The 19,491-nt window shown below is 38.3% G+C and overlaps 1 protein-coding gene across 1 annotated transcript in view; it reads right to left on the minus strand.

Moving 5' to 3' along the window:
- Positions 1 to 16,573, minus strand: part of LSAMP (limbic system associated membrane protein) — an 820,993-nt gene extending 804,420 nt beyond the window's left edge. The window contains exon 1 of the mRNA XM_036883394.2: positions 16,524 to 16,573. Within this exon, the coding sequence (XP_036739289.2) occupies positions 16,524 to 16,551 (28 nt within the window). The 5' untranslated portion in view covers positions 16,552 to 16,573. The remainder of the gene's footprint in view (positions 1 to 16,523) is intronic.
- Positions 16,574 to 19,491: the final 2,918 nt, after the last annotated feature.

Genomic DNA, 19,491 nt, shown 5'->3' on the forward strand with positions numbered 1-19,491 from the left:
GTGAGTGCACTTAACCAAACCCACCCCATGCTCTGAGGCTGAAGTCAGAGAGTATCTGTGATCAATTCCCTCATGGAGCTGTTAAAAAGCCAATCTGTACAAGACTCTTGTCCCCAGATGAGCCCCACAACATGCTTATGAAGTGAAAAAAAAACACTTGACTAATGTACATCAAGTGGTTAGGTACAAAGGGAACCTGATCTGGAAAGGATTTTAACCTCTGATCTGCAGGGTCTCTTTCCTTTTTGTCCTGTGGCTTTTTAGTTAAAAGCTTTGACAGATAAGCACCAAGAGTCATCTTTTTCAACTAAGTAGATAGTTTTGTTTTTCCTTAGGCTTTGTTTTATATTCACAATTCAGATTTCCCATTTATATCATACTATTTCTACATAATTCCTTACATCCAGTACTTCTCATGGTTACATGGTTGGCATAGAGAAGCAACGGTATAAGATTAAACTTTAGGCCCTTAAGTGAACCTCTACAAAGGAGCTACACTCCCCAAACTGCAGTCCTCAGGATAAACATGGGACCATTTCCTGCCTTAAACCAGGAGATATTGGTGCAGCACATATATTGTGAGCATTGAACTTAGGCTCATTGAGTTTTTCTATAACAGAAACTTCAACTCAGTATTTCTAGCAGAAGTAATTGCAGCCTCTAGCTACAGCCGTAGTCCTGTTCACTTCTGCTGAGTATTCACTTGCTACATGTTACCACTATCCTGGGCTCTGAGTTCAAATTGCCTTGTGTTTTCTGGTCAGGTCTCTTGGAGCATGGTGCCAATGAGGTCAAAGGCTGCTGCAGGTGTGACTTGGAATAACAGTGATGAGATCACCTAAAAAGTAAGGTGGGATGATTAGCAGGTCCAAATTCTGTATCCCACTGGCAATACAGCCAGGCCAAAGCTAAGCCAACTTCTGGTTTGGCTTGCTGTAGGATGACAATTTGACTGTATTCTGAACCTTTTAATGGACAAGCTAGTTTCTGGAATTCATTATAATTTCAATTTTGTATATATAACAGTATGCTCAAAATTTCAAGTGAGAGAATTCCAACTCGAACTAGTTTAAGAAAACATAATCTTGGAAGTAAAAGTACAAAGATAGATCTAGGATTAACAACAGTTTGCCCAACTCCTCAAATGATCAGTAGTCATCCTGTCTCTGTCTCTGTTTCTTTCTCTCTCTCTCTTTCTCTCTGTCTTTCTCTTCATCCCACCTTCTATCTCTCAGCTTTGTTTTTCTCTATACTGGTTTCATTTTCAGGCACATTTTCCTTCCACAGAGAGGTAAAGTTTGTTACATGCAGCTCAAGGAAGCATTGTCACACCTGTAGCTTTCATAAATGATCTGGTGAGGACTGAGTCATCAGGCTGGGTCACGCGACCACTCTCAAACCAATGGCAGTGGTTAGGATGGAGGTGAGGTATTCTAATTGGCCAGTTCTGAGTCAGGTATCTTCTCCTGGCCCCATATGGGTATGCAGGATTGTTAGAGAATAGGGCATGATGATGCCTCAAAGAGAAAGATGGTTGACAGATAGAAGGAATATTATATTTCACTTGACTGGGCCATGGTCAATCAATTTATCACTGTCCAGCATTCAGCATGGTTTTGTATCTCAAATAGAAACTATGCCTTGTATTAATTTTCTCTTATGCATATGAACATACAACTTCCATTTTCTTCAGTTCTGCATTGAAGCAGTCTGCTTGTTTTTGTATTATGGCGCATGGACGCTACTAAAGAAGTGTTTTATCTAGACTTGCCTGCAGAAATGTCTTAACGGTTTATAATGCTGTTCAAAATAATCTTATTGAGCTAAAAAAAAAGTTTCCAACTACACAGAGAATGTGTCTTAGTATTGTCTTCCAAGGTTCTTGTGGCTCGCAGCACTGTGGTGTTCTGTATGAGAATGCTAATGGGTCTATTTGTCAGTGTTCCACTTTATTAGTTATGGGGACAGGGCAGGTTGGGCCTCAACAGAGCTCAGTGAAAATCCATCGAATAACCTTGGCAAGCTTGCTGGGGCAACTAAGCTTGTAGAAGAGCCATAGTTTTTCCAAATCTCCTACAAGCTTAGTTTGTCTAAACAAGAAGACAAGCTATAGAAAGTCTCTGAACTTTCTGAAGTTAATTAGCAGAGTGGATCAATCCTTCCATTTTTCTGCAATTGGAATTTGGGAAAAAAATAAACTGCAGCCAAAACAATTCTGTTCCATGGGTTTCTGATTGATGATGCCCTATATAAGTTGAAAAGAATGCTAACCAGGATTCCCCCAATACCCAATATAGGACGCGATTTCCTCAAATGAATGCACTGGACCAAACCAGTTAGATGTTGCTTTGGGGATGCTGATTAAAATGAAAAGCAAAGGTGTTCTAATATTATATGCCCTTAGCTTTCTTTGGGAAAATTCTGACATATTTTCCTATTTATGAATCAAACTGCTAAGAGTGAGTTCAGTTTTTCAGAGAGATGAATATCTAAATATTTTGAGACAAGTAGGGTCATGCATGTCTATGCTCCTTATCAGTCTAACTTCTTTATAATTCAAAAGCCCAAGCTGCTTTCAGTATTACTGCTACCATTCTATACCTGTGTAGATGACTGATGAAGGGAGGTGAAGGAATACGTTCTAGACCTTTGGGAAATATAGATAGATGGTTTTTCCTGTTCCAGATGTCGATTTTTCCCCCAAGTCATCTTCTCCTCTTCCTCAAATTTTATCTTCTAAAGCATGTGACTAGTTCTTCGTCAAAATACTAGCTCTTCCTCAAAAATTATCTTCTAAAGCATGTGACTAGCACAGAAACTTAGGGCACAAGCACTGTATACTGACCACATGGATACTATGGCATTCACCTCTGTGGATGCAGAGAGAAAGTATCAAACTCATGGGTAAATGCAGTGAGTAATAAAGAGCACAACTCTGTTAACCTTCAGCTAACCTAAATGTCCAGAAAGTTTATGCATCAATGTTAGCATGCATCTTTCTCTTCAAACCTGGAAGGAGCATAATTCTTGCCATATTTACAGATGCAACTAAGATCAGCTGCCTGCATGGGAATCACAGTTGCTAATTTGCTGTGTTTTCACCATTTTTAATTCATCCAGATACAACTACTAATTAGCTACTGTTGGTAAACTTAGATGTGTGCACAAGTCAGTGCCTTGCTGATCTGGTTCCTCCTGTTTGCTGATTTCTGTAGTTACAGACATATCAGAAAAAACATGGTTTGGAAGGTTTCTGTTCCAAGAAGCTAAATGTTCCTCAATTAGAGTAACTAATTAGGGAAGCAAGTTTAACACCAAATGCAGTCATCCATCCTGTTTAAGAGCTGGCATATTTGGGCAAATAGAAATGTTTCACACACATGGGATTATTGGTGATTGCAGTCCCAATGTAAAGAAAATACTGGTGACTGACTAGGGAATATAATACAATTTTAAGTTGTTTTATGAAGGTTTTAGTTTTTGGCAGATAGTGTGGATCAACTGTCCAGTTTTCTTTTTCTCTCCCTTCCTTGCTAAAAAGTCCTTATTTGGTTGAGAGGAGCATTGTGCTTAGGTAGAAACATTGTCTTTTCAGTCCCCTTTGCACTAAGAGGTAGCCATAGTACCCTCTTTCTAGTCACTGAGGTGGAAGTGGTTATCTGGTGGAAGTTCTTAGGACAGCTTTTGTTTTACTGATGAAAGAGAGTATTTGTGGCTGGCTTACCTTCTTTCTGTGTTGAATAGAACCCAGTATCTGGAGTTGAGGCCATCATCCTACAATCACAAAGGAAAGCTCGAGAATATTGCAGATAATTAGCCCTGGCAAAAATGAGATATTGAAGTAAAAACAGCCTCCCTTGTCTAGGCTCCTTGATTTATGAGAAAAATAAACCCTTATTTTAACAGTCACCACAAAATGGGCTTTTGTTATTTGCAACTGAACACATTGAACTGACACATGGACTTCACTTTCTCTTACATCTTTCAGGTCTCTAATAACCAGGTGAAAAGGTTTAACATCAGCCAAGAAAGTCACAAAAACAGCCTCTGAATTCCATTCAGCTTAAACCCACTACAATCATATGAACATCTGAGTTGTAGTTTTCAGAGAGTTTTCTGATATATAGTATATACTTACAAGTCATTTAATATTAGAAATCTATAATTAACACCTTTTTCTATGTAAAAGAAACTAAGGGTCAGAGGACAAGTGATATTTTAAAGGACACAGAGCTAATAAATGGCTAAGTCAAGACTAAAGCTCAAGTTTTCTGATTCCAGGTTTGGTTTTTCTCTACAACAAAGGGCACCTGGTCAAAGAGGAATGACCACGAAAACGTAATCCAGACTTGAACTCCAGTAGTGGAAAATTTTGCCTACTCCAAACCTGTAGGTAATATAAACTGCATGAAAGATAGACTGAAATAAGAAGGTTGGACTCTAGGTAGTGGGTGCAGCTGTGTGTATCAGTGGTGGGGGACAAACTTCTTCAGTTTGAGCTCTGGGATGTCGCTATGAGTCCTGGTGGTTTTATGCTACCTCTTTTCAGCATAGTGACCTCCTGTGTGTGTGTGAATCCACTATTCAGTGGAACAGTACAGAAAACTCTACTGACTCTGCATCTCATTTACAACTTGAGCTGAAAAATATGCTCCATCTTTCTCATTTTCTTTTCTTTTTCGACATGTGTTCTTGGGGAGGTTAACTACAATCTTGAATTCTGGGAAGCAGTTTAGGGAGCTAGTTTACATGACTGTATAAATAAGTCAAATTGAGGTACAGCAAATCATGTTAGACTTTTCTAGTATTTGTGACCAAAATCATCAACAGATATTAGAGAACATTAATTTTGAGAAGCAGTAAGGTGCTATAAGCTAGGCAATTCTGTCATGCCCAGAGGGTTTTAAAATCATGAATCTTGATTTAGAATAACCGCACTTAACCCCAGAGGACAAGTAAGCAATGTCTAAGGACGTTTAGTATGATATGTCAACCCAATGGCTCTTCCAAAGACAATTTATTAGAGGTCATGTCATTTAAGGCCTTTTCCTTGTTTCTAGTATGCTCACCTCACTCTTAGGCAGGCTTGGTAGCCTTCAGATGCATACAATTCAGAGAATATCCTCTTATTGTAAACTGGCTCTGCTCAGGTACATGCCAAAAATGATAATACCATTAGCTATTTCAGTCAAAACAGTTTCTTCCGAGACGGACCTTGTCTAACAACACTTTGTATCTTCCATAAACATCCCCACATTGTTTTGGACAGTACAGGTCTTTAAGGAGAAAGCCTAAGCAGATAGGAGAAAAATGAATGGGATCTAGAAAGGAAGAAACCAAATCAACTCTAGACTTCAGCTATTTTACAGTTTTGCCTAAGGTTAAGTCAGGCTGAGAAAAACCACAGGGGAAGATCACTGAGTCATTCCAGTCCTGTATTTTGCCTGAGGCAGAGCAAGATATGGTTCTTCACTTTGTAAGTCAGTGAACTTTGTGTGTCTGGCATTGACCTGAAGACATAACAAGGCTGTCAAGGATGGTGTCTCTCTTGTAGAGTCACGTTCCTTGAATAAAAGAGAGAGGGAATGCCTGAAGGTAGGGTGATGAAAATGAAGACACCGTAGCTGCAACACTCAGGAAAATATGAAGAAATGTCTGCTGCAGACATTTATCAATCCATTTAGTGCCACTCTGGTCCACTTGGTGCAGTTCTTATACTAAGAGAGAAAGCAGGTATCTGGAGAAGGAGTGCTCCAGAGCATTAGCGAAATCCCAGTGTTAATGCTGAATGATTTACAGGGTTTATTAAGAATACTCCATGTACTACACAGAAGCACATTAATTACATATTTCTGCTGGTGATGTCACCCCAAATCTCCATGCCATTAGATACTTCTTCCATTCCTGTGTGAAACATCTGCACAGTTTACCTGTTAGAGAGGGGCCATGTTGTTTCCTAGAACTCGCTGCTTGTCACTAAAATAAGCCTAAAAGAGAATACACCAGATCATCTGTGCCACTTAATGAGCAGTGTGTGAATCTAATTTGGAGCACAATTTGGCTATGAATGTTTAACATGGTAAGAATGAAAGGTATTGTATTAATGACATTTTAATTATATACAATACATTTTAATATACAGAATGGATTGATCATTTTATTGCCCATGCATGAAACATTATATTACAGATTATCTAGAAAAAGGGTCAACTCTCACCTGAATCCCCTTACCACTTAATTGGCCTCTAGGTCATTATTCCTGCCTTCCCTCCTCTCCTTCCCCTTAATAAATGCCTACTCTTTAGGCATAGGTATTTATTTTAAAATCAACTTTGAACACTTAAAGATGCATGGACTTGAGCAAGTATTGTAGCCTCACAGGATTATTGTCAGCATCCAGTAGCACTGTGTGTGTGAAGGCACACATATACCTGAAGGGGTCTTAGAAAATGTAAGCATTATGCAAAAGTGAGTGGTTATTATGACTGCTAACTTCTGTAACTGTGTGGAGTGGTCATTAGGCAACAGGCACTGTGCTGAGTGCTCTGCACGATTATATCATTTAATGCAATTCTTACACCAGTCCGGTCAGGTGAGTACTATTATTACTGTAGTTATACAAAAGAGGAAAATGAGACAAAGAGGTCAAGTACCTTGGCTAGTATGATGCAGCTACTCAATGATAAAGAGGTAAAACCTGATGGCAAACCAATACAATACAGTGAAGGACGAACTATAGATGACATTTTCCGTACTTGCTTTTTGGGAGTATCACTATCACTGTCACCCTCCAAAAGCACAGTGAGTGGAATCTTACTGAAATAAACTCTTTGCTCTGAGGAAGCTTCAGGAAAACCCATCCTGTGCTGTTTAAGAAATGGAGAGTAGCTGTCTTCTGGTGTCTGTGTAAACTGGGAGTCTGCCAGCGACCAGCACACACTGCCTGGGGGAAAGGGCGTGGCGAGCTGCTGGGCCCTAGCTGACTGGATGGCCGTCTACAGCTGGGAATGGTGACACACCTTCCACAGCAGCCCAAACCACCCCCAAGTGACCCAATAATGCCTCACCCAGTGGATCTACAGGTCAGACCTACAGAGCCTGACTAAAAGTACAGATTTCCTGAAGACTAAATGGCACAGCTCAGAGACTCACCTTGCCTTACCCCCTCCATACAATCAATGACTTTCTCTTTTCCAAAGTATATGCTTGTCACAGATTCAAAATAAGCATGAAATCACAAATGTTGGAAGTCCTTATCTCAGTTACCATGTCCAGTACCTGCTGGTCCTACCAACCTGTCTGACATAACCATACCTCTTGTTCACTGTTGCCTTTGGTACCTCAGCCTTCTTTCTGTTCTTCAAATGCACCAAACTCTTTCTGGCTTTAGGATCGTTGTGTCCATACTCTCCATGGTGGGCCCCTCACTATCCAGGCCACAATTTAGATGACACTTCCTCTGAGAGGCCTTCCCTGAATACTCAGTTTAACACTCCTCCAGCACTGCACTTCCTCTGCCCCTCACTTTCTCACACATCTCCTTAGCTTTGTTATCTTTCTTCACAGAATCTATTACTACCTGAAGCTACCCTGTCCATTGTCTGTTCACTAATGCACTGTTTCTCTTTTCCTTTGAGATATATGTTTATTGAGAGCAGTATTTCATGGACCACTGTATCACCCACACCTAGTTTCTCTCTAAAACAATGCTTCTGAATTGTAGTGCTCAATCCATACTTTTCAAAGGAAGTAATAAACTGCTTGACACAACTAGTCCAACCTCTAGTGGGGAAAGATCAATAATTTCCCTGAATTACTGTAGTGTGAGATTGTCTGCATACAATATCACATAATGTAGAGGAGAGTTAAGTGAGGAATTGTACCAAAACCTCTCTGTGATTTTTGCCTACAAAAAACCCAGAGCTCAACTTTTAGCATCACTGGGTAGCAGTGTTCTGCATTAAAGGGAAATTAGCTTTTGAGCACCATCAACAGATGGCCTATAATCACTCCTTCACTACATCTCAGTGCAAAATTTCTGGACTGCAAAAGAAGAAATGAATTCACAACAGAACCTCTAGAGGAAAAAACTGTCTAAGGATTACAGTACGAAAGCCCAGTTGAAAGAACTATTCTTAACAACTTTGGAAATAAAAACCTTGAAGGTACTCTAGGATCACGGCATTCTTCTTATATCTAGTAACTGTTCATTGAGGAAGAAAGACGAGGCCTTAGGGTCAGATTCAAGATTCAGTCTTTAGTCTGAAGGAAGAAAGGCATGTACAGAGGAAAGTACAGAAGGACAATGAAGCCCAAACAATCCTCAAAGGGCTTGGGAGGAGAGCTGTGCAGTGACTGGATTGGTCTGAAGAAAGGGTGAAAGAAGAAAGTGAAGTCAAAGAGGGCAGAGAGAAAATAAACACTATTAAGTTATGAACAGAATGAAAGAATAAACACTTTTGAATTAACAATGCCTGAGACCTATCTGGTGAGAGATATGAAAAAAATGAAGTTTGCTATTACTAAACATATAAAGTGAAATTGGGGATGACTCCCCTTTCTACATTGTGCGCCTCCTGTCTCTTTGATCTCTGTAATAATGGTGAGTATAATCTTCATGTAAGAAAGAATCCTGTTAGAATGAAATATATTTAATGTGGCGGTGCCTCAAGTTTCTTTCTGGGCTACAGTTATGCACCTTTAGAAACATCTACTCTTTGCAAAATCCAAAGGAAAAATGATATATTCTATAATCTTCTTATGTGTCTCAAAGAGTAATCACATTAAAATCACTAGCAGGTCAACTCAAACATGTACATGTGCACAGACAGATGCCATCACACATTTGGATGTCATATGTACACATGAAAACTTAGATCGATGCTATGGTAATCTGAGATGGACACATGGTAATACTTTTGTTTCCTTTTAATTATTATTTTATCTTACAACTTCAAAAGAATTTTTCAAATAAAAACTTTGTTGTCAAACAGGTAACATGATTCTTTTCTGAAGAGAAGGCATCGCCAGGCCTGTGAACAGTGTACATCATAGAACCAGACATCAGTTCTTTCTTTTGAAGTATAGGGTATGTGAGTCTTGCCACTTATCTACCTCTCAAAGCCCATGGGCGAGGACATGACACAATGTCCCTGAAGTTCGGTTAGTGGCTGGCAGCATCACAAATGTGTGGGAATATATAATTTGACCAGTCAGGGTTGTTAATCCTCAACAGCTATACAAGATGTAAAGTGAGTTCCATTACATGGGGTCCCCTTGGAGACTGAGAAAGACATCAGGTTGCATACATTGTGTGAAAAATTGGATTTGGAGCTGAAAGAGGAAAGGGCCACTGGAGGAAGGAATGACCTGGGAATCACCCATCGCTGTGAGGCATTTGTACACCTATCCATGTGTGCTGTTCTGGACTATAACCACGCAAGGCAAGCAAAGGGGAAGCACACCCATTACCTGTGGAAACACTACATAGGAGGAAAGGAGAAATCAAGAGACAGGATCTATGAAAACAGCTGATACGATGTGGAAAGGAAACATTTTAAAGGAGTTTACTTAAAAAAGGGATCTTTAAAGTAATGGAAAAATGAATTCCCTGTCTACCTTGAGAAAGCCAAGACTTTAGGGGTTCATTCCTTGCAGATTTAGCCTTTCCATTTCTTTTAATATTTTTATTTTCAAATAATTTCAGACTTATAAAAAGTTTGTTAAATCAGTATATAGAACTTCTGAACCCTCTGTTGCTCCAGGAGCAGGCAGTTCCCACCCAGGGAAAGTTCCTATTAATTTGATGAGACAAATAAAGACAAGGGCAAGAAGCTGGGGGCTGTAAAAGGGGTACACATTTATTCTCACAGCGAAAGGTCTCAGTCTCTCCTGGCTCCGGCACTGCCCCCTCCCACGGCCCAGCATCGTCTTAATCCTCTCCCAGCACTGGGGCTCCATGACTTTCCTCTGCCAGCTGCTGTTCCCTCCCAGTCCTCCCTCCAGGCTTCCCTTTCTGCTCTCCAAGGCCCCTGCTCCCATGCCTGCACTGCTCTCTCCCTGCTCTGACGGTCCTCTACTACGCTTTGTCTAGCACCAGGAGGAACTCTGTGGGCGGGTCTCTGGTGACTGGCAGATGCCTGACCAGTTATGCACCAGGAACTGAGGGGAGGAGAGCAGGGTGTTTCCTCTTCACCCCTCCCCTGGGCCAGTACCTCCGTGACTGACCAGCCATCATTCTGTCCCCGGTAAATGTCCCATAGATGTGCAAACAGGCTTATATATATATATATATATATATATATATATATATATATATATGTGGTCTTAAGGTCAGGTAGGAAATCCTGGTCAGAAATTTCCATTTTCTCCACACCCCCTTCCCAGTTTTAACAACAAGTACTACTTTGCCACCTTTATTTCCTCTCTCATTAAATTAAATAATTTAATGTTGATATATATCATATATGTATATTAAATATACACACGTATATTTCAAATTTACAAAGTTTAAGAATACAGTGCTTACCTAATCCATAGACTACATTCCAATTCCAATTTCATTAAATGACAGTTGTGCCTTTTATAGCACTCCCCCCATCCCAACATAAGACCTAGCAGTTCGTTATTTACTGCATTTAGTTGTCACATCTGATATTTCCTCTGACTTCCATTCAAGTAATATATGCCCAGTTAGTGATATTACCTTCTTAGTGTGTCATATCTGAAGGCACTTTGTCTGTCTGCCACTCATTGATAATGTTAATTTTGATCACCAGGTGAAAGTGTTCAATTTCTCTGCTGTATAGTAACTATTTTTCCCTTTGCAACTAATAACCAATCCATAAGGAAACAGTTTGGGATTATACAAATATTCTGTTTCTCATCACTTTTTTCTCCCTCTGTTTATTATCCATAAATAATTCTTGCCTAAAACAATCTATTTCATGATGGTTACAAATGAAGTTTTCTCAAATTCATTATTCTCTCCATATTGATCAGTTAGCATCAGTTAAGAAGAGCCGTCCTTTCTTCATCAGTTTACCTTTATTTATCAATATGCATTTATGGATTCCTATTTTCACTGTGTTATAGTCCATTATGCTTCTTAATTTTAGATGCTGAAATTGTCCCAGATGCATGCCATGGGAGTCCCTTCAACATGCCTCTTTTTATTTTTATTTTTTTGAGAACTTCTTAAATAATAGGATGTTCCAGTCTCAACTTTTACCTTCTGTGTCCCAGCCCTTGGACTAAGCTATGTCTTCATTTACCATTGGTTCCTTTTAGTGGAAAATGAGATTGAGAAACTAACATCTAGGTTTGAAGTATGCTCATTATTCCTGAGTTGTCATTGCTTCTTGCACTTTCATTGGACACAGGAAATAGATGTCCCTCCTGATATCTCCAATTTCAGTCTAACTCCACAGGGTTCTTGTTCTTTGCCTTCTCTCATTCCATATTCCCTTTATCACAGTGAAAACCCTGGTCTCCCACCAACCTCACCACATTTAGTTATTTGTGTGCACACAAAGTATTTTCAGAATTGTTACACCCACACTATTACAAAAAAAAAACCAAAAGGGTAAACAAGAGTTTAAGATTTCTTTGAAGTTTTTTCTTCTAGATTAGAGGGTATGTAGTCAAGGCACTATGTTCAAAGAATAGTTGTAGATGCTTAAAACTGGTGAATTTTATTGAATGGAAATTATATTTTGATAACTACAAAACTATTTAAAAATATCTGAATTACTTCTTTGTTTTTTCTTTTAAGCTTTACTACACTCTTAATTTAGAAGATTGTTGGGATTGTTTGCTTCAGGTTGTAGCTAGTTACTGGTTTTCTTCTTTGTATTCTAGTTCACTTAACTTTTCTTTTGAATATGTAGAACATTAGCAAGCTTCCGAAAGTCCAATCTATGCAAAAAATTGTATTCATAGAAGGGTCACATTCTCCCCTACAACTTCCACTTTGCTGCCTCTGCCAATACCTTATAGATATAAATGATTCTTTTAGTTATTTGGTTGATATATACTATATTTCTCTTGTAAAAGTAAGCAGATACATGCATGTTTACTTATTTCCCTTTTTTCTTATATAAAATTTAGCATGTGATATATAAGCTTTTATAGTAACCTATTTGTGAATAATGCAAGAGATCCTTCTGTTAAGTAAGTATTTTATGAGCACCCATTGCCTACATTAGATGAAGGGAGGTAGTACTGATCTATCCTTTACTTCTGGTTCCTCAACTCTAGTATAATGGTAGAGTTTTTTCTTAATAATTAGATAAGCAGACTGTATGTTAGTTGTTAGTTTTTAGTTTCATCTCTAATTACACTTGCTTAGAATCTCCCTAGCTTCATTAAAGCAGTAGTTTTCTCCAATTTCCCCTTCTATTCTTTTTTTAAAACCTCTACCCAAACAATGCAATTCTGGATTGTGCTCTTGAGTTCCTAAAATAGAAAACTCCTCTAACTTCTATAGAATCTTCTCTCCACTCATTACCCCTTTCTCTTTACCAACAGATTTGTGTTACTGTGTCCCACTCTCACTTGGCAGAGGTCACAATATGCAAATTAAGACTTCAGGTCTAAAATCAATAATCCCTCCTCCACTGCCTTACAAAGCTTATATTTTTAAAGGTGTTTTACAGTAACAACTGCTATAAAGTGATTTCATATTCTATTAAATGTTTGGGTAGTGGAGAAACAAAATCTGAAAGAGGAGCCAGGAAATATTTCCCTGATATCCAGTTCTTTCTTCAAAGGTATTTGAACTTTCTTAAATCAAATCAGCAATCTGGATTGTGTTATATGGAGTAAGGTATTTATCCTCACCTAAAAAGAGATCTAACCATTGTCAGAACTCCCAGGAGGCAACCTCTAGACCTATGGAATCTCCCAAGTGATAAGCATGTCTGTTATTGATGGTGGGGTCCTTCACCATACTACCTGATAGTTTATGTTAATAAGGTGACTCTTAGTAGGTCCCTAGATAGTTTATGCTAAGGAGATGACTCAGGATGAGGGTTGACCACTCCAAATAGACCAACCATGTAATTGCAGGGTCAGTGCTTGGGGATAGGGGTGGGAGGCTGGAGACTGAGTTTAACAACATAGGCAATAATTCAATTAAGCATGCCTGTGTAATGAAATCCCAATAAAACTCTGGACACTAGAACTAGGGTTAACTTCCCTGGTTGGCTGTACTCTATGTATTGCTATGCAGTGATGCTCAGAGGATAATATGTCCCCGAGGACAATGAAAACTTCACATCTGAAACTTCCCAGATTGATCCTATTGCATCAATTCCTTTTGTTGGGTCTAATTTATATTCTCTTCCTATAATAAAACTACAGTCATAAGTATAACACTTTCCTGAGTCTTTTGAGCCATTTGAGCAGGTTATCAAACTTGAGGTTGATCATTGGAATCTACGAAGTCGTAGCCAGCTGGTCTGAAATGAGAGGCCCCCAGAACTCTTGAACTCCGGCTGGTACCTTCAGTGGCAGTGGTGCCATGGGAACTGTTCCCTCACATGGGGCAGTTTGTGTGACTCTTTGCAATGCATAAAAAATGAATTAAAATATGATTTTTAAACTTTTACCCTTAAAATTCCAATTCCATGATTCCATGCTACTTTCCATTTAGATTTCCATTTTCCCTATTTTATGATTCATTTGGAATCTGAGGAAAACAACCTATTGGAATATATGCATACCTACGTTAGCTAATAAACAAAATCAACAAAATGCCCTTAAAGTAGAATCCTGTTGATGGAAATGTAAATGCACTTTCAACAATAGGACAAAGAATAAGAAGAAAGAGGCTTTGCTTCCAAATGATGTTGACAGTTTATGAATGATTTAAAGGGGAAAAAACATGTGCTTTTCAAGCATGCACTTCCCTGCAAGTACATGTCTATTAAACAACATCCCCACCATTCCTCCAAGATTATGAGCCGTTAATTATTCCTATCTAAAAGTAAGTGTCCATTTCCTATCTAGTTATGACCTGCCTGTGTTAAACATTGCACAGGACCATACTCTGTTAGGCATAATTACCTCACAGTGATAAGTTAGTAGATGAAAACAGAAAGACCTACTTTTCTCCAAGCAATTCAAAACCTGAAAATTAGATGTCAACGTTCACTCAGACCCAGCTCTGTTTGCTGCAGTACAGTAATTACTAAATGAAAAAAAATTAATACAGTGTATTTTTTTATTCGCTGTCTCATACCTTTTCTAAACTAGTCCATTACCCAGGCAAAGAAATGAAGCGTGAAGTGGGAATATGTACTAGATTGTGGGTACTAGCTATACTAGAAAATTACTCCTTTCTAAATTTCAACCCCTGCTTCAAAGCAAATCTTACGGAGATGCCTCTAAGTGGGCTCCATCAGGAGGGGCACATTTTGGGGTTTCTAGGATGGCAACCACTCCAGGAAATGAGGGTGAGTAAAGGAAGCAGCTGGCTATGGGAGGAACATTACTGAATATTGTAGGAAAGACACCATAAATCCATTTTTCTCTATCAAGGCTATATATAACTACAGCAAGGTTCATGCAAATTAGTGCTAATTACTAACCCATATCAGGTTAATGGCAGTTTAAGGAATAAGGAAGAAAAATGGCCAGCCAACATAAAATCAGTACTTTACTAAAACTTGTTCATTCAGTTTTTTCCTTCCACTTATTCTGCAGCATTTACTGAACATTTACTGTATTCCAGGTCCTGTTTTAGGCACTGTGGATACATAATGTTCAACTAGATAGACATGTTACTATCAACAAACTATAAAACTAGCTGATGGACTACTGAATGCATCAGTACCCCAAAAGTGAACAGTCTAAGGAAAAAAAACCACAAACAGTTGACCTTAAAATTCACACTGGTAATTTTACACATTGGTTTTCTTGCATAGATGTCCTAATTACGTGTGGACATAGTAAAAAAGCTTGAGGAATTTCCTCTACTCTCATTTATTTAAAAAACAAAGTAGCCGTCCCTAAGGCCTCCCAGTAGGAACAATAAAGATGGAAAACAATACTCCTGCTACACGGCTCTGAAAGCAGAAACATGAAAGCAGAGACCAAGTCTATCTTATTCATCGTTTTATGCCAAGTGCCAATAAAATGGCTGGTATGCATTAGGGTACCAATGATATTTTGTGGAATGAATGAATGAGTAAAGGAAATGCAGAGTTTTCTAGAGGAAGGACATGCACAGGCAATGGGGGAAAATTTGTATTACCTAAAATAAAGCCATTATATCTCTATTCCCATACTAGCTGAAAAAGCAGCTGCTTCCCATGAGCCACATTATAGTGAGGATTTATAGGCACTAATAAATTCAAGGCACCTTATCACAGACCTTAGGAGGAAGATGTGAATACAATCACTTATAGAACTGCCTTTATGTAAATTGACAAGGTTGATCGAGAGGTTTACTGTTTCGCCAGAGCACTTATCCAAAGGGTGATGCTGTGACTCCCAAGACTCATCAAACCCACCATTCGCTACCCACTCTGTTGATTCAAGTGGGAACAAATGGTTGAGCCAGAAGAAACCTGGAATGTATCTTCAGCAACTTTGACCTTGGACAAGTCACTATTTCCAGGCTTCATTTACCTTATTTTCAAAATTAGAGCATTGAGGCCAATGTTATTTAGGGTCCCTACAAGAACCTCAATTCTATTTTAGAAACTGGGTAGCAATTATAGGTACAAGTGCAATTCTCATTGACATTTAAATGATCATTTTGGAAAATATTTTTGAACGTAGATATTTAAACCAAAGATAACTCTGGGTGTTTCATAGAAAAAAATACCCAAAAGCAGCTTTTAATACCAAAAGATGCATTTCTAGAAAGCACAAAGTACATATCACAGAGTTGGGGAAAATGCCTGGCAGGAGACACGAAATCTTAAAGAGGATGAAGAGTGCTTATACGCCATCAGAAATCATAATAGAGAATTAAATAGTTGATAGAGAAAGAAGAAAAAAGGGTTGGGAAGCTTTTCAATGTGATTCTCCAAGAATAAAAAGTGACAAAAAGTTCTATGACTTAAGATACTATAAATCAATGCACAAAGTATGGAAAATTAAAGTGTTCTTGGACTTTAAATAGAAATATTTAAATATGATCTTAGTTTTCAGGGAAGGGAATAAGAACTGTGGTGAGAATGTGGAAATGGAAGATAAATTTTTTGATCTGGAAACATGGTGGGAAGTATTTTGGTAAAAACCAAAATTAGGATGATTGATTGCAGTGTTATTATTATGTACACATATTTCTGTTACTGTTCATATTACGTTGCATTGTAGTGACTGGTCAGATATCAGTTCCTTCCACTAGATTCCATTTCATGACGGCTGAAACATATTTCCCAGGACTTACTATGCTTGCTAGAACAGCATAACTCAATTTTTGTGGATTTAATGCTAAGCCAGCATTAACTACATGTCAAATACTTGAATAAAACCACAAACATAGATAAATACAGTATGATTCCACTTACCTGAGGTATCTAGGGTAGTCAAGCTCATGGAAACAGAAAATTGAATGGTGGTTTCTAGGGGATGAAGGCAGGGGGAAATGGGAAGTCATTGTTCAGTGGGTACAGAGTTTGTTTTTCAAGTTGAAAAAATTATGCAGATTCATTGCACAACAATGTGAATATATGTAATGCTACTGAACTGTACACTTTAAAATGGTTAAAATGTTACTTCTATGTGTTTTTACCATAGTTAAAATATTTTAATTATTCTTTTACCACACACAGAACATAATCTATAATAAAGCTATGTGACCAAAAATTTCTACACATGTTAAAGATACAGATGGCTAGCTGGTATTAGATAAAGCCAGGTTAAGAAATCATTTACTACTCAGATATGCCCATACTTTCATACAACCACGAGGGGAGCAATGCTTAAAGAATAAATAGCGTTTGGCTGGCCAGACTCTCTAATGCATCCTGGAAGTCCAGCTCCAGTGTCTCACTGTTCAAGGACTCCTGACATCTGACCCCTTCTAGGGAAGCATGGACAATCTCCATGCATAATGCTCTTCTTATCCTCTACTCCATTGGCCTCCAGAGCCATGAAGGACAATGTATCCATTTATAATTCCCCTGTGACAACTCAATTCCCACGTGTGAAACAAGCTGAAACTCAATTAAAGAGGATGTTGTGCCTGCATTCTTTCATTAAGTCTTTAGGCAGCAAACATGGCTGTAGACATTCTTTCTTCTTCCTGAGAAGCACCTTTTGGATTTTAATTCTAAATGAAGAGAGATGTAGGGGCTTCTCCAGAATTCTGTCCTGAAAAATAACTTCTTGGATTGAAATTCAGAGAATGTCAATAAGCAACCTCCTGCTCTTGCAGGAAGATGAAGAATGGATCTGATTGCATTGCCTGTGGATACTGGAAAGGAGAAGGAAGGACTGAAGGGAGATGATAGGTTTGACAGTAATAGCTTTCTGCAGCTCTGACAAGCCAAGAAACTTATTCATCACACTTCTCCCTCTGCTAATTTTAAATGCAAGCCCCTTACTTCAAGCCTGACTGACTTCTCTCTTGATTCAGAGTAATTGGAATCCTCAGAGGAAACATTTGCTGGTTATATCATCTTTGGGTGTTAACACCAGATAGTGGTTTTGCTCATGTCTAGCATCTTTGGGGATCACATGGGGGACTGAGAGTGTTGGGTTGCTGACACCCGAAAACCCTCAGTGGGGGAAAAAGTCACAATAACAGCTTCTCCTCTCTTCCCTAGATCATCACCCATTTCAAACACATCGTGTTATAGAAACCATGTGCAGGCTGAAATCTTGAGATCAGAGCAGTCTTGAAATATTTCCAACCTCTTCAAACCATGTTACAAGCATGCATGTGTTAATACAAAAAAGCCTGAAGTACACATTGCATTCACATCAATTACTACTTGTCATTATTACAGATGGGTCTAGGATTTTAATGAGCCAGTATGGATTTCATGTTCTAGTTTTGACCTGAGAGACAGCGGTAGCTCCTTTTAGTGGAGATTGATCCCAACAAGTCCGAAATTTTTAAAGTCAGCTTGTTTCCCTTTTGATGGGTTGCTTATCTTGTAAATGAACAAAACACAAGGATCTGATTTTTGGGGTAAAGTAGAAAAGAGAATGATTTTCTAGGGAATCTAATTTATTAGAGAACTAGTATGGATAATTCAGAGCTTTTCAACAACTTCAATATCCAGCTGTTACAGCTCTTCACTTTACCTGTATGAAATATTGGAAGAAAAATTACTTATAATATCCTCCAGTCTCCAAACACATTTTCTTTGAACTTAGTGGAATACTTTTCTTTTTTCTTCACTTACTTGATCACATATTTCAACATTAATATTCATGGATATCATTGTATATATTTGATGGCAGAAAATATTGTAGAAATAAAAACATTATCACTTTTATATTTTCCTAGTAATTCTAAAAGTCAAGACTGCACACTGCCAGCTTGGTGTGATCATACTGTTGTACCACTCCCTCATTTTTTCTTATAAGTACTTCAGTAGAATTGAATAAGAAGTCCTTGTCCCTATAGTATTACTGCAAGCTTGAATCTTGAAAATGTAATCGAGAGGGGAATAAACTCTTGGGTTAAAGATCATGTGAGTACATCAACACAGAATTGTGCATCTTCTCTCAAAAAATGAGTGTACAGATAAGATGGTGTAAATTTCCATTTCTCAGGAGCCTAGGGGAATTTAACTTTGACTGTGAGCCAGTACTCCCCAGTCATTTGCAACTCCATGTCCTTAGCATGTGAGTTGGGAAAAGAAAAGCTTTGTGTTATGGCTGTAACTGTCAGAGCAATCAATCCATCAAGACGCTATTCTTTCTTTTTAGGGGAATAAAGAGGTTATGAAACTTCTGAGTGAACATTAAGAATTTCTGAGACTTGAAAAAAAAAGCCAAAAACCTGTATCAGTCCACGTTGTCCTGCAGCTTCTGGCCAAAGCTTGCATACCTTTCTATTTCAGGTCCTTTGGCTTTCCCAGTCACCATGTGTTCTGATTTTTGCTTCTCCTGCCAAGTCATCTGTCTCTTTCTAAAATTTATTCTCTGACTAAAATGAACTCTTCTTACTATTTCCTTACTCCTTCTCCCATTTTCCAAACACTGTTTTAATTAAGGTGGGGATAGGTAGAAATACATCTTTTATAGAAGCTCTGGAAAGAGCAGATGCAAAATAAAAACCCTCAAGACACAAGCATTCTTGTGCATATGCTTCAGAAACTGTCAGAAAAAAAAATGACTTATTGAAACAGATTGTTTTTATTTCCTATTTCACATTTGATTCAAAATAGGAGACACAGGGTTCCATTTCACAGCAAAAAAGATATTTTCCCTCCTAACTGATGCTCTGGATTTTGAAATAGAGTTTTCTTTTTTAAAAATAATTTTCTTTTTGATTTTGATATCATTAATGTACAATTACTT

This window comes from Manis pentadactyla, chromosome 1 (genome assembly GCF_030020395.1).
Source record: "Manis pentadactyla isolate mManPen7 chromosome 1, mManPen7.hap1, whole genome shotgun sequence".
In the NCBI taxonomy this organism is placed as follows: domain Eukaryota; kingdom Metazoa; phylum Chordata; class Mammalia; order Pholidota; family Manidae; genus Manis; species Manis pentadactyla.